Source organism: Panthera tigris, chromosome B4, assembly GCF_018350195.1.
Source record: "Panthera tigris isolate Pti1 chromosome B4, P.tigris_Pti1_mat1.1, whole genome shotgun sequence".
Lineage (NCBI taxonomy): Eukaryota > Metazoa > Chordata > Mammalia > Carnivora > Felidae > Panthera > Panthera tigris.
The window spans coordinates 77,235,599-77,249,355 of NC_056666.1; the positions used below are offsets into that span (position 1 = coordinate 77,235,599).

The 13,757-nt window shown below is 41.6% G+C and overlaps 1 protein-coding gene across 3 annotated transcripts in view; it reads left to right on the top strand.

Moving 5' to 3' along the window:
- SLC4A8 (solute carrier family 4 member 8) overlaps positions 1 to 13,757 on the top strand; it is a 79,133-nt gene that overhangs the window by 7,501 nt on the left and 57,875 nt on the right. For all 3 annotated transcript variants that reach the window (XM_042992322.1, XM_042992323.1, XM_042992324.1), the window contains exon 2: positions 6,710 to 6,791. In XM_042992322.1, coding sequence (XP_042848256.1) covers positions 6,710 to 6,791 — 82 coding nt within the window. The remainder of the gene's footprint in view (positions 1 to 6,709; positions 6,792 to 13,757) is intronic.

Genomic DNA, 13,757 nt, shown 5'->3' on the forward strand with positions numbered 1-13,757 from the left:
TTGCTCTCTCTCTCAAAATAAATAAGCTTAAAAAAAACCTTTAGTATGTATCACTAAAGATTAAGGACTTTCTTTTTATGATATCACTACCATGTCACAATATTGTTATTATTTTTTTTAACTAACAGTTAACTCCTTAATACAATCAAATGTCCATGTAGTTGTTTAAATTTATGAGTGCCAGGGGTGCCTGGGTGGCTCGGTCAGTTAAGCATCTGACTTCGGCTCAGGCATGATCTTGCGGTTCGTGGGTTCGAGCCCTGTGTTGGGCTCTGTGCTGACAGCTCAGAGCCTGGAGCCTGCTTCTGATTCTGTGTCTCCCTCTCTCTCTGTCCCTCCCCCACCGCCCCACACTCTATCTCTGTCTCTCTCTGTCTCTCAAAAATAAATAAACATTGAAAAACAAAAGATAAAAAAAATTAATTTAGGAGTGCCTTTTAATTTTTTAAATAGTTGGTTTACTTGAACCAGGATCCAAATGAGGTCCACACATTCACATTCAAGCCTGACATTTCAAATGCTTTGGCTAATGGTGTTTGACAGTGGCTCTGTTTTCTTTGGCAAGACAAAGAAAGTGGATGAACAATTATTCAGTGAATGTAGGCTGTGGTTAACCAATCTAAATTACGGAAACAAGTCGATTTTTCAACCTGAATATTTCAGGTGATTGACCTTGCTCTCCATATTTTGCTTTTATAGTTCTTAGAGTCATAAAATCAATTATGCCACCCTCCCCTCCTTCCTCTAGATTCCTGCTGTGTTCTATGTAATGCCAGGTATCTGTGGACAGTGCTAAGCATTGTAACCAATTGGTCCCTGTCCTTTGGATATTACAAACCTGCGGGGAAGCCAATACGAAAAATTATTCATATATATGAAGTTTTATGAGAAAATATATGATCATATGATAAAGAGTTCAGAAAACTAGTATTTATTCATCACAATTTTTATTTTATTTATTTATTTATATATTTTTTTAATGTTTATTTATTTTTGAGACAGAGAGAGACAGAGCATGAACGGGGGAGGGTCAGAGAGAGGGAGACACAGAATCTGAAACAGGCTTCAGGCTCTGAGCTGTCAGCACAGAGCCCCACGCGGGGCTTGAACTCACGCACCGCGAGATCACGACCTGAGCCGAAGTTGGCCGCTCAACCGACTGAGCCACCCAGGCGCCCCTCATCACAATTTTTAGATACTTACCACGTACCGGACATTATACTAGCTTCTAGGTACATAGTGGTGGACATAGGGACAGCACCCCCACTTCTGGAACTTACAAGCGTGCAAACTACTTACAGTGGTAAGCTATTGTATTGGGCTCTAAGAATATAAAGATGGCAAATTGTGGCTAGTACCATCAAGAAATCCATGATCTAAAAGGTGAGCTAGATAAACAAAGGACAAATCTAAAATAAAAGTTATTCCTAGAAGTTATTCCTTAGAAAGATCTTTACATGAGAGTTTTTAGAGCTTAGATAGAAGTGAAACTGACAAGCCTTGGAAAATTGACCCAAAGTGCCTATGGTGGTGGGGAAGACATTGATGTTAAAGATGTATTAGAAGGTTTTTTTTAAATAATTTTAACTAATTATAAAATGTGAAAAATTAATATTTCTAAGTTAATATATTATTTTACATATCTGTAATCTTTCAGTTTTACTGGTAAATATTTATGTATCACTCAAAGATAAGAGTTATTTTTTCAATTAAATTTTTAAAATTATTTTAATTTCCGTATAGTTTCAGGTGTACAATATAGCAATTCAACACTTCCATAAAAAAAGATAAAAATTCTTTAAAAAATAAACATAGTATCACCTAAAGAAAAAAATAGCAATTTCTTTACTATCATAAAAGATCTCATCAATATTCAAATTGGCAATTGTCTCAAAAAATCATTTAAAAAATAGCTAAAAAATTATTTGTTTGTTTGAATCAGGATTTAAATAAAGTCTGCACATTGAGATTGGTTTTTAAACCAATCTCTTTTAAACTACTGGTTTACTTTCTTTCTCTGTCTCTGTCTTTCTCTTCTTGCAATTGTTTGTTTTAAAAAAGGGGTAGGAGGAGGGAGAGGATTTGTTCTATAGCTTTATAATTTTGCTGATTGTATTCTCATGCTGGTGTTTTTCCGTGGAACTCTGTTTCACTGTATTTTCAGTAAATTGGTATTTCGATTTAGAGGCTTGATCAGATTCAGGGACAATTTATTTGTTAAGATTACCTAATGGGTGGTGATATAGTCTCCCATTAGGAGGCATATAATATCTGGTTGTCTCTCCTTGTGATGTTAGTGGCTGTTGAAAATCAATGCAATCCATTAGGGATTGTGAAATGGTGATGTCCTAATTCTAACATTCCTTTTTCATTTATTCTTTTCTATAATAGGAAACTTCTCTCATCTCTTCTATGGTACTACTCTATGGCACAATTTATATAGGAAAGCTAGGATACATTTTTAACAGTTTCGAAAATAATGGGTTGGTTTGTTAGCATTCTTCTCCAATGGTGACCAATTAATTTTTATTTTTTATGTATTTTTTAACGTTTATCCATTTTTGAGACAGAGAGAGACAGAGCATGAGCGGGGAACGGTCAGAGAGAGAGGGAGACACAGAATCTGAAGCAGGCTCCAGGCTCTGTGCTGTCAGCACACAGCCTGACGCAGGGCTCGAACCCACGGACTGCGAGATCATGACCTGAGCCAAAGTCTGACGCTCAACCGACTGAGCCACCCAGGCGCCCCACCAATTAATTTTTAAAGTGACAGTGTGAACTCATAGATTTTAACATATCTGATCTATTCAATCTGTTGCAGTTACTACTCTTACTGATGCTCAAATTATCCTAAAAGGCAAGGGATCTCTTTAAGTTGACTCCCTAGTGGTCTGTGAGTGCCTTTTAGTAGACAATGGTATTTTAAGAGACCACAGTCTGGGTGCTAAGGATACTCATTGCTACTGGCTGATCATTTTTTCTAGGGCTTTTGAGTGGACGGAGCTAGAAAATGTAAATTTATAAATTTAAAAATTTATAAATTTATAAATTTAAAAACATTTAAAGGTAAAAATGTATTCTATATTCTTGTTGACCCATCCAATTCAAAATCAGGACCGAATGGTTTTTACTTAACTTCTGTCCTAGGACTGTATTTCCTTTTACCCCTGCTGAGAATGCCAATTCTCAATGACATTGAGAGTGACAGAACAAGTTGACATGATCACGAATATGTTTATCTCACAATGCACAACAGCGTCAGAGTGATAGCACCAACACTCCCACCAACAGATAACTAAATTGTAGTTTAAGATATTCTTAAACTCTTTTTGTCTTAGGGTATATACCACTGAGGATGTTCAGGCAGCTTATTATATTTTACAGTTACTTGGAATGATATCTCTTGGAATAGTTATGCCATCAATTTGGCATTTGCTTTCATTTGATTTTTCATTTCTGGGAATTGCTTTTAAAATTTTTAGTTGTTTTAAAATTATGTAAGATATTGGGGCACCTGGGTGGCTCAGTCGGTTGAGTGTCGGACTTTGGCTTAGGTCATGATCTCATGGTTGGTGAGTTCAAGCCCTGCATCTGGCTTGCTGCTGTCAGCAGTGCAGAGCCTGCTTGGGATCTTCTGTCCCCCTCTCTCTGCCCCTCCCCCATGTGCACGCTCCCAAAAAGTAAATATTAAAAAAATAAAATAAAATTATGTTAAGATATTTACAAAATAAGGTATTTTCAAAGAAGTCTAATTTTCTGTCCTTTTCTCCTCTAACCTATTCCCTCACTCCTCTATGGGTAACTCTTTAAAATTTTTTTTCATGGTGGGGCAGCTGGGTGGTTCAGTTGGTTAAGCATCCAACTTCAGCTCAGGTTATGGTCTCATGGGTTCGTGAGTTCAAGCCCCACATCAGATGAGCTTGTGCCCCACTTCAGGATTCTCTCTCTTTTTCCTTTCTCTGCCCCTCATTGGATTCTCTCTCTCTCCCTCTCTCTCTGCCCCTTGCTCACTCATGCTCTCTCTCTCTCAAAAAATAAAAAAAGAATAAATAAATAAACAACAGGAATTTATTTCCTAAAATTTTTTTCATGACTTATTCTTCCTTTATAGGTTTTTAAGTATAAGCATATGCTTATGTTCTAACACCCTTTCTTTTTTATATGTAATTTTTTTTAAGTAAGCTCTATGCCCAATGTGGGGTTTGAACTCACAACCCTGAGATCAAGAATCTCATGCTCCACTGACTGAGCCATCCCAACAACCTTTCTCTGATAAAAGTTAGCAAACAGCAAACAGTTTTCTCTACGTTGCTTTTTAAACTTAATATTATATCTTGGAGATTATTCCATGATAGTAATAATATGAAATTTTAAATGTCTATAAACTAAATTCATAAGTAAAACACTATAAGTATTGGAAGCAATCCAAGTGTCCATCGATAGATGAATGGATAAAGAAGACATGGTGTACACACACACACACACACACACTGGAATATTACGTAGTCATAAAAAAGAATGAAATCTTGCTGTTTGCAACAACGTGGATAGATCTAGGAAGTATAGTGCTGAGTGAAATACATCAGTCAGAGAAAAGAATACCATATAATCTCACTCATCTGTGGAATTTAAGAAACAAATGAATAAACAAAAAACCCAGACTCTCTCTCTCTCTCTTTTTTTTAAGTTTATTTATTTTTGAGAGACAGAGGGTACAAGTGAGTGAGAGGCTGAGAGAAAGGGAAAGAGAGAATCCTATGAGGCGCAGGCAGGGTGGGGTGGGTGGGGTGGGGGGCAGCAAAAAAAATACATATATATGTAGACATTTGACTTTCATCTACTTCCCTAGAAGTTAGTCTATTCAAGTTGTCCTCAAGAACTTTTTTGAATCTTATCAGGGAAATGGATTGCTTTATATTCAGAGTTGCCTCGTTTGAGGACATAGATGATAACTTGAAAAAGTGTTAGAACAGTAAGCTGGAAATTTGAGTAGGATCTGGAAGATGATAAGGATTTGATGGAAAGTTGGGGGTGGGGTGGGGGAACGTTAGATGCAGGACATGTGAGCAAAGGGGTGAAAGTGGGAACATGCAGAATGCCCATGGGATCAGTGAACTTGGCTGGAGCTGCAGGTTTGATCAGAGAAATAGACTGACAGGAAAATCAGTTAAGATTAAAAAAAAAATAGTTCAGGGTCTTGATAAGGTAGGTGCCATTATAGTCATGATTTTAACAAAGAATTATTGAGCACCTACTCTGTGAAAAGTCTGTGTAGGGTGTTGGAGGAACAGTGGTGAGGAAGGCAGACAGGGTTCCTCCCTCAAGGAGCAGAGACATGTCATTACAGAGAAGCGCAGTGTGCAATAAGGGCTTATAAATGGGAGGACCTCACTTAGTTCAGATGAGGGAAGCCTTCCAAGGAAGTGCATTGAGGCTGAGATCTGTGGGATGATGAGTAAGTATTGGCCGCTGGTGGTAGGAGGTGGGGCTAGCAGGGAGAGGATGATAGTTCTAGACCGAGGGAGCAACACTCAAGGAAGAAAGTGAGTCTGGTTCCAGAACTGAAAACATGTCCAGTATGACTGAAAGGGCACGGGAGTATGGCATAGAGTAGATGAGAGATGAGAGTAGATTTGAGAGCAATTGCACAGGAGGACCTGATAAGAAAAGGAAGCTATCTTCCTGAAGGCATATAATAGGCACTTAATACACGTGGAATGGATAAATAAATGCATTTGAAATTTCAAATGTGGACTAAGAAACAGTCCTGCCATGGGTAAGTGTAAGTAAATGAGCACAGGGTGCTTGTTTTGGAAAGAAGATCAGTTTGGTTTTAGACAACGTGGGTCTTGTGGTCAACATCCCAATGGTTTGTCAAATACTGAGTCAACAGTCTCAGGCTGTAGTTGAAATTGGAAGACTCAAGTGAGGGAAACCAAAGGTAGAGCGCTCTTGCTTGGGAATTATGGTTAGAGGAAGAAGACGAGCCTTAGAATGAGACAGGGGAGACTTGATCAAAGGAGCAGGATGGAGAATTTCAAGGATAACAGGCTCAAATACTGAAGAGAGATCAAGGAGATCAGTCGACACTAAAAAAAAAAAAAAAAAAAATGTGGTTGACCCCGCTTGCAAAATGCAGACATGCTATGCACTTGCACTTGTGGGGAGGTAGAAAAGGCGTGATATCTGCAGTCACAAGACCAGAGTTCATCCCACCTCTGCCTTTTACCACATTTGTGCCCTTGGGCAATAATTACTTAATCCTCTCTAAGTCTCGGGCTGTTCATTTATAAAATGAGAAAGAGAATGGCTGTCATTAAAAAAATTTTTTTTAACTATTTATTTTTGAGAGAGACAGAGCAAGAGCGGAGGAGGGGCAGAGAGAGAGGGAGACACAGAATCTGAAGCAGGCTCCAGGCTCTGAGCTGTCAGCACAGAGCCCGACGTGGGGCTCGAACTCACAAACTGTGAGATCATGACCTGAGCTGAAGTCGGTTACTTAATCGACTGAGCCGCCCGGGCACCCCCGAGAATGGCTGTCATTTTTGCATCTCAAAGTTATTGTGAGGTTCAAATGAAAAACGTATGTAAACCATTGTGTTTTCTCCCCCAAGGGTTGCAAAAAGGGTCTGGCATACATGTGGTACTTCAGTGGATGTCTGAATGAACGTATGCTTATTACTATGGCTACTTATTTATATTTCAACAGAGACCAGATGAAGAAGCCGTGGTGGATCAGGGTGGGACCAGTACAATTCTTAACATTCACTATGAGAAAGAAGAGTTGGAAGGTAAGAACTGCCGTTCTTTGTGGTGGGGAAAATAAATGAGAGGCAGCCTGGTGTGGGAGGAGAATTTTGCCATCAGGAGATCTGCGTTTGAGCCCGCTGACTCTTTTCTCACTACCTGTCAGACCTGGGGGGAAAACCACTCAATTTCCCTTAGCCTCAGTGTCCTCATCTGTTAAATAAAAGTAGGGATATTAATACAGAGAACAAACTGGTGGTTGCCAGAGGGGAGGTGGGTGGAGTGGGGATGGATGAAATAGATAAAGGGGACTAAGAGGTACAAACTTCCAGTTATAAAATAAGTAAGTCATGGAGATGAGAAGTACGGGGATGTAGTCAATAATATTGTAAGTGACAATTGACAATAAATATTGTAATAATGTTGTTTGGTGACAGATGGTGACTGCGCTTACCATGATGAGCACGGAGTAATGCACAGAATCGCTAAATCGTCATGTTGTGCACCTGTATGTTAACTGTATAATTAACTGTATGTTAATTATAATTCCATTTTAAAAGTAGGGATATTAATACCTTACTAGTAGGTTCTAATAACATGTGAGACAGCACTTTGAGCACTGTTAAGTCCGATAGAAATATTAACAAATGATCTCTTCTTGAGACTGTGAAGGACTCGGGTCAGCTTGTCAATTCCTGGCAATTGCCCACAAATATAAATGTAAACATGTACACAGTTTGTACAAGAAAATAAAATAAGGTAGTTTAAAAAATTCAGCTTGGTTATAAAACCCTGTTTTTGCCCCATCTCCAATGTTTCCCATTCTAATGATACCCATTTCTGCCTGGTGTTTTTATCTAAGACAAGAGAAGACATACACCCCTATTCTCTAATTCACAGCACAGAACTGTATTTAAAAAAACCCAAGTGGGGACGCCTGGGTGGCTCAGTCAAGGAAGTGTCCCGTTCAGTTTTGGCTCAGGTCATGATCTCATGGTTTGCGGGTTCGAGCCCTGCATCGGGCTTTGTACTGACAATGCAGAGTCTGCTTGGGATTCTCTCTCTGCCTCTCTCTCTGCCCCTCCCCTCCCCCCTCTCTCTCTGAAAATAAACAGGCATTAAAAAAAAGCCCAGTTGAGGGGCGCCTGGGTGGCTCAGGCAGTTAAGCGTAGGGCTCTTGATTTTGGCTCAGGTCACGATCTCACAGTTCATGAGATGGAGCCCCACATCTGACAGCACAGAGCCTGCTTGGGATTCTCTCTCTCCCTCTCTCACTGCCCCTCCCCAGCTCACATGCACGCTGGCTCGAGAACACACACATACTCTCTCTCTCACTCAAAATAAATAAATAAACTTAAAAAAAAAAACTCAACTCAAGTGCAAGGGAAAGGAGAGGGGTTTTTATTGATCTGCTCTGTCTAGTTTACCTTATTAAGGCTCTTTTTTTTTTTCCTGTCCCACCCCTAGATCCCCACATGACCATTGGTAGTGCCCTTCTATTTTTCTTTTTCCCATAGGACCTGGTTTCCTGATAAGTGGTGATGTTCGGTTTTATTAGAGAAAGGCTTGTGTCCAGTATAGCTTTAATGAGAACCCACATTTGGCTCAAAAACCTTTGTTAAGTCTCTGCAGCGTCCCCTGCAATGTGGAAGACTATGATACAGCAACTTTCTAATGACTGAGACAGCATGTAAAATGTTCTCTCTGTACTGCTTGTTCCCGTGACTTTTTTTTTTTTTTTTTTCATCAAAGTTGTGTAATCCTCAGAGAAAACTTGTCCTCTGGATGGGGAGAGTGAGAGCTGTAGAGGCTGACTCAGCCTCTGGGTTTGTTACCATGAGAACTTATGTGGGTGGCTCCTGGAGGTCAGTGGAGGTTGGACATATCAAGGTCAAGTTTTCTAAGTTATTTTTGACCAGATGGAAGAAGAGCCAATGTGGGTCTCAGCGACCGGGAGAAAGTGGAGAAGGGGAGGGTGTGGAGGTGAGAGGCTGACATGTGTTGAATGGCCCTCATGTGTTAGGCATTTGATGAGGCACTTCGTACCCGTTGTCTTTTTCATCTTCACAGCAGCCCCGGTGGGTAGGTATCATCCCTATTTTACAGGTGGAGAAACTGCTCAGGGTCATTTAGCCTCATGGCGGGTGAGACTGGGCTGGAATTCTGCCCTTTCTATTCCAGCACACGGCCTGCGAGGGAGGCCAGCACTCAGCATTAACGCAAGGAAGGACAGTACTCAGCACGAGCCCCCCAGCCCCGACGTCTTGTTCCGTCACATACACATTTTTATATGGTATAAACATCATAGGGAATTTCTCTCGTTGCCTCACCCCTCCCTCAGCCCTGATAATCCTGTTGCCTCTCTACCCTCTCACTGCACCGTGAGAGCGCTGTTGTTCTCCGTTCAGCTGTCTGCGCTCACCAGACCTTTGCCCTCAGCAAGGAGGTAACCGTTGATGAACACTCTTGTCTGCCTGGGAGTAGAATAATAAACATGAGCAAATCCTCTTGGATCCTGAGGACCGGGTTCCACTCACAGAGGTCAGCTGAGTGATTGGCAGTGGGAGCATCTTCTCCAGACGATATCATCTATTCCTTATGCACTCACCATTTTGCTCTAAAAGAAAGCTATCTATCATGTCATTTCTAAGGGATAGTGTCTTGGGAAATGGTCCTTTATACATAGAGCTTTTTGAAAACTAGAATCTTATCTTAGCACTTTTTTAAAAAGTTTATTTGTTTTTATTTTGAGAGAGAGAGTGTGCTTGCACGCGGGGGAGGTGCAGGGAGAGAGAGGGAGAGAAGGGATCCCAGGCAGGCTCTGCAGTGCAGAGCCCGACACGGGGCCTGAACTCACGAACTGTGAGACCATGAGCTGAGCTGAAACCAAGAGTTGGACACTCAGCCGACTGAGCCAGCCGGGTGCCCCGTTAGCACTTTTTAAATCAAACACTGTTGGCAAATGGAGGACAAATGGTGCCCACTTCTCAGGCTCTCGAGCAGCTCGGGAGAGGGAGCCGGGGTCTGCTATAGGCTTGCTCATGCTGTAGGCTCTGCCCTGACTGACTGTGACGGAGGCCCTAGGACTCGGGCTGCACTTGAGTGCTGTCATCTCGAAGGCATGAAATAAAGTCAGTCCCACTTTGATAGAAGACAGAAGTAGATTGTGTTCCACTTCAATGTGTATGCCGTGATACAGGCTTCTGTGGCTGCAGATTAACCTCTGGGTCTTCTTTCCCCTTAATTTTCTACCTTCTGCTCCACATCACATAAATCATTCCCTCACCCTTTTTCAGAATTACTTCAGAGATTTAGTCTTGGGACGTCGCTACAGACTTTGGACGTGTGCGTCTTTTGGCGTAAGCTAATTCCATTAGTAGGAGAAGGCATATTAAACCATGACATTGATTCTTTTTATATACAAGAAGAGTCCAAACCAAATATTGGAACAGATTTCCAAAGATAAACTCAATGAAGAGCAGTAGTCGTCCATGATGTGCTCCAGTGGACTGTCCCGCCCCCAGAGGGACACGGAACATTGCTTTAGTTACAGGAATAATGGCTTTTTCCATTTTTCCTGACGGATCATTATTCCTGATTCACTACTAGACTTAAGGATCCTAGAACAGGTTTAGTGTCCTCTAATAAGTTTGTAACAGAGGTAGGAGCCTTTTGATCCTATTTATAAGTTAAAAAAAAAAGGCTTGCATCTGCTTCGCATGTTAGATTCCCCCCTGTGGTTATTGACTTTGAGTCATCCTCTAGCCCAGGGGGTGGAACAGTCTTCTGTATGTGCTAATGAGTTCTGCGTGGGCACTGGCCAAACAGTGTGCATGACATGCCCTCTGTGTTGGTAGGCCTGGTATCCATCCGCAAGGTAGGTCACAGCTGTGACTTCTGTCCTGCTTCACACGATGCAGCGCCAGTCCACTGATGGTTACTCTCTGTACGTGTATACATACTTATTTTGGGGTTGTTGGAGGGGAGGTGGGTTAAGTGGGTGACGGGCATTACTCTTGAAGCCAAGACTACACTGTACGTTAACTAACTTGAAAATAAACAAATAAAATAAAAAATAAACACACTAACGTCACACCTTTCCCATAAGTCTTTCAAACGAATACTTGTATTTGCATACAGATAGCCCCCTTTGCATCTGGGTGGCTCAGTCAGTTGAGCATGTGACTTCGGCTCGGGTCATGATCTCGTGGTTCGTGGGTTTGAGCCCCGCATCAGGCTCTGTGCTGACAGCTCAGAGCCTGGAGCCTGCTTCAGATTCTGTGTGTGTGTGTGTGTGTGTGTGTGTGTGTGTGTGTGTGTCTCAAAAATAAATTTAAACCACCATAAAAAAAAAAGTAGCCCCCAAAGAGTAGATTTAGAAGGTGGAGTCTGGGTGAGTTGGTCGGTAGGTAGCGGGAAGAAGACTGTGGATGGGAAAGCAGTTGAACGGCCAGCAAACTGACCATAGGATTCGTTTAGTGAAGTCACCAGACTGCCAGAGTCCAGTTAAATGGACTAGATTTTATTGACTCTGTGTTCATTTCCTAGTGTCCATTTGTTTGTCTTCACCTCTGCTGATCTCACCCAGAAAATCCAAGCCCCTGTTTCAGAGTCCTCAGCCTAGAAACTGAGGCCTGATTTTCTGACAGCCACTTGGCCCTTCTTAGCTCTGACCCCTGCTGGGGCTTGTTTTCATTTCCACCTGTCTCTGGCATTTTCAAAAGGTAGGCACTGTGGTTGGTTAGTGTTTGTGAGAACTGATCGGACCAAAACAATTCTTAGAGAAAGAAGAGTCTTCCTTCCCTAAGATTTAAGCTTTACCTTCCTACAGAGGCGCCAAAGGCATCTGAAGGGTGTCTTCCCCACTATCCTCAGACTTGCCTAGTGGGAATTTTGGATACCAAGCAAAACCATGCATCACTCGCTCAACATTTACTGAGACTCTGCTGGAGTGCCTTTTTGCAGCAACAAGTAAGAAGAGTGGGAACAAGTGAACCATCTTGGCTTCTCCAAAAACGACCTTGCCTGAGCCTTTCCTAGTTTGGATGTAGAACCTGGACTGGACATGAGAAGTCATTTGATCCGACCTCTTTGTTTTACTTTAATAATGACAGCAAATTCACCGAGAAAATGAGATCTGATAAAACAGGTTCTAACACCTAACCACTGCCCCTCAATTCCTATTTAGAATGTACTTAAAATTACATAATACTAGCAATACACCAACAAAAGCCCCCAGTGGAAGTATTTAGAATGTGCTTAAGGAGAAGTGGGGGTCCTAGCCTGCCCAATAATCCTCTGGGGGAATTACTGGGAAAGGAAGCTAATGGTTGGGATGCCTCTGTTGAAGGACTGAGAGTCACCCCTCGGTGAGGCTTTTCTTCACGCAAGCCAAGCTCGACCTGGACACAGTTTTACAACACGTAGGTCACTATTTTATTTTTTATTCTTGTTAAAACATTTTTTTTGAAGATTTTATTTTTAAGCACTCTCAACACCCAACATGAGGCTGAAGCTCACGACCCTGCGATTAAGAGTTGCACACTCTACTGACGGAGCCAGCCAGGCAACCCCCTAGGTCACTATTTTAGGGGCTGGTTGAAGTGGTTCTCTGGGATCTAATTATGCTTTTCACTGCCCATGGGTTCTTCATGATCTGTCCCTGCCTGCCTCTCTGACCTTTTCCTCCTCCTCTTCTTTCCTCTTTCCTCTTTCCTCTTGCTCTGGCCCTACTGGCCCTACTTTGGCTTTGGAATTTGCACATTCCCACTGTAAAGCCTATGCACTTGATCTTGCCTTGCCCTGGACTGCTCTTCTCTCATGGCCTCTCCTCATCACTCAGATGTCGCCTGTGATCATCTTAGCTACAATCTCTCTTCTTCATCCTACCCTCTACCCCAAACCCTTCAGCATGTTTTTACTTGGGATAATTATCAATACTTGAAATAATATGTTGTTTTCATGGTGTCTGTCTCCCCTAACTAGAATCTGTGTCTTGAGGACAGGGACCTTGTACTTTTTGCTGTTGTATCCCCAGCCCTTGGGACAGGACCTGGAACAGTTAGGTGACTCCAGCCCAGGTCGGTCTCAGCGGTATACTACGGGAAACTAATTAACATACTATAGTGGAACATTATTAGTTAACAGATGGTATTTTATTGAGATGGCATTCAACTTAGTCATTTTCACATTTTATAGTTTTCACTGACAATGTCAGAGGTTTGGAATCCCACATCTTAGCAGACGACTTCTTCTGGCTCTGTATTTTTATTTCAATAAAGTTACGAGGTGACTACACTATGTTCGGAGATCTGCCTGTCAGAAATGTCCTGAGATGTGCATGAGTCAACACAGGATTGCCCTGAGACAGGATGAGGATGGGAGGTGTGATTCCACTGGATACTGAATATTTTATCCTCCTGCCTCTCAGCATTCAAATAAATCTCTCATCAGCTTTCCCTCCAGTACTGTTCCTTTTTTTCTTGAAGTATAGTTAACATACAGTGTTACATTAGTTTCAGGTACACAATGTAATGATTCAACAGTTCTGTACAGTACTCAGTGCTCATCATGATAGGTGTGCTCCTTAATCTCCATCATCTCCTTCACCTGCACCACCACCTCCCCTTTGGCAAACACTAGTTTGTTCTCTGTATTTAAGAGAGTGTGTGTTTGGTCTCTTTCTTCTTTGTTCGTTCGTTCTGTTTCTTAAATTCCGTACAGGAGTGAAATCATATGGTGTTTCCCTTGCTCTGTCTGATTTACTTCACTTAGCGTTATATACCCTTTAGGTCCATCCATGTTGTTGCAAATGGCAAGATTTCATTCTTTTTTATGACTGAGGAATATTCCATCGTTTGTATGTAAATCAGTATAGCCACTGTGGAAAACAGTATGGAGGTTTCTTCCCCCCAAAATTAAAAATAGGATTACCGTATGATCCGGTAATTCCACTACTGGGTATTTACCCAAAGAAAATGCAAACACTAATTCAAAAAGATACATGCACC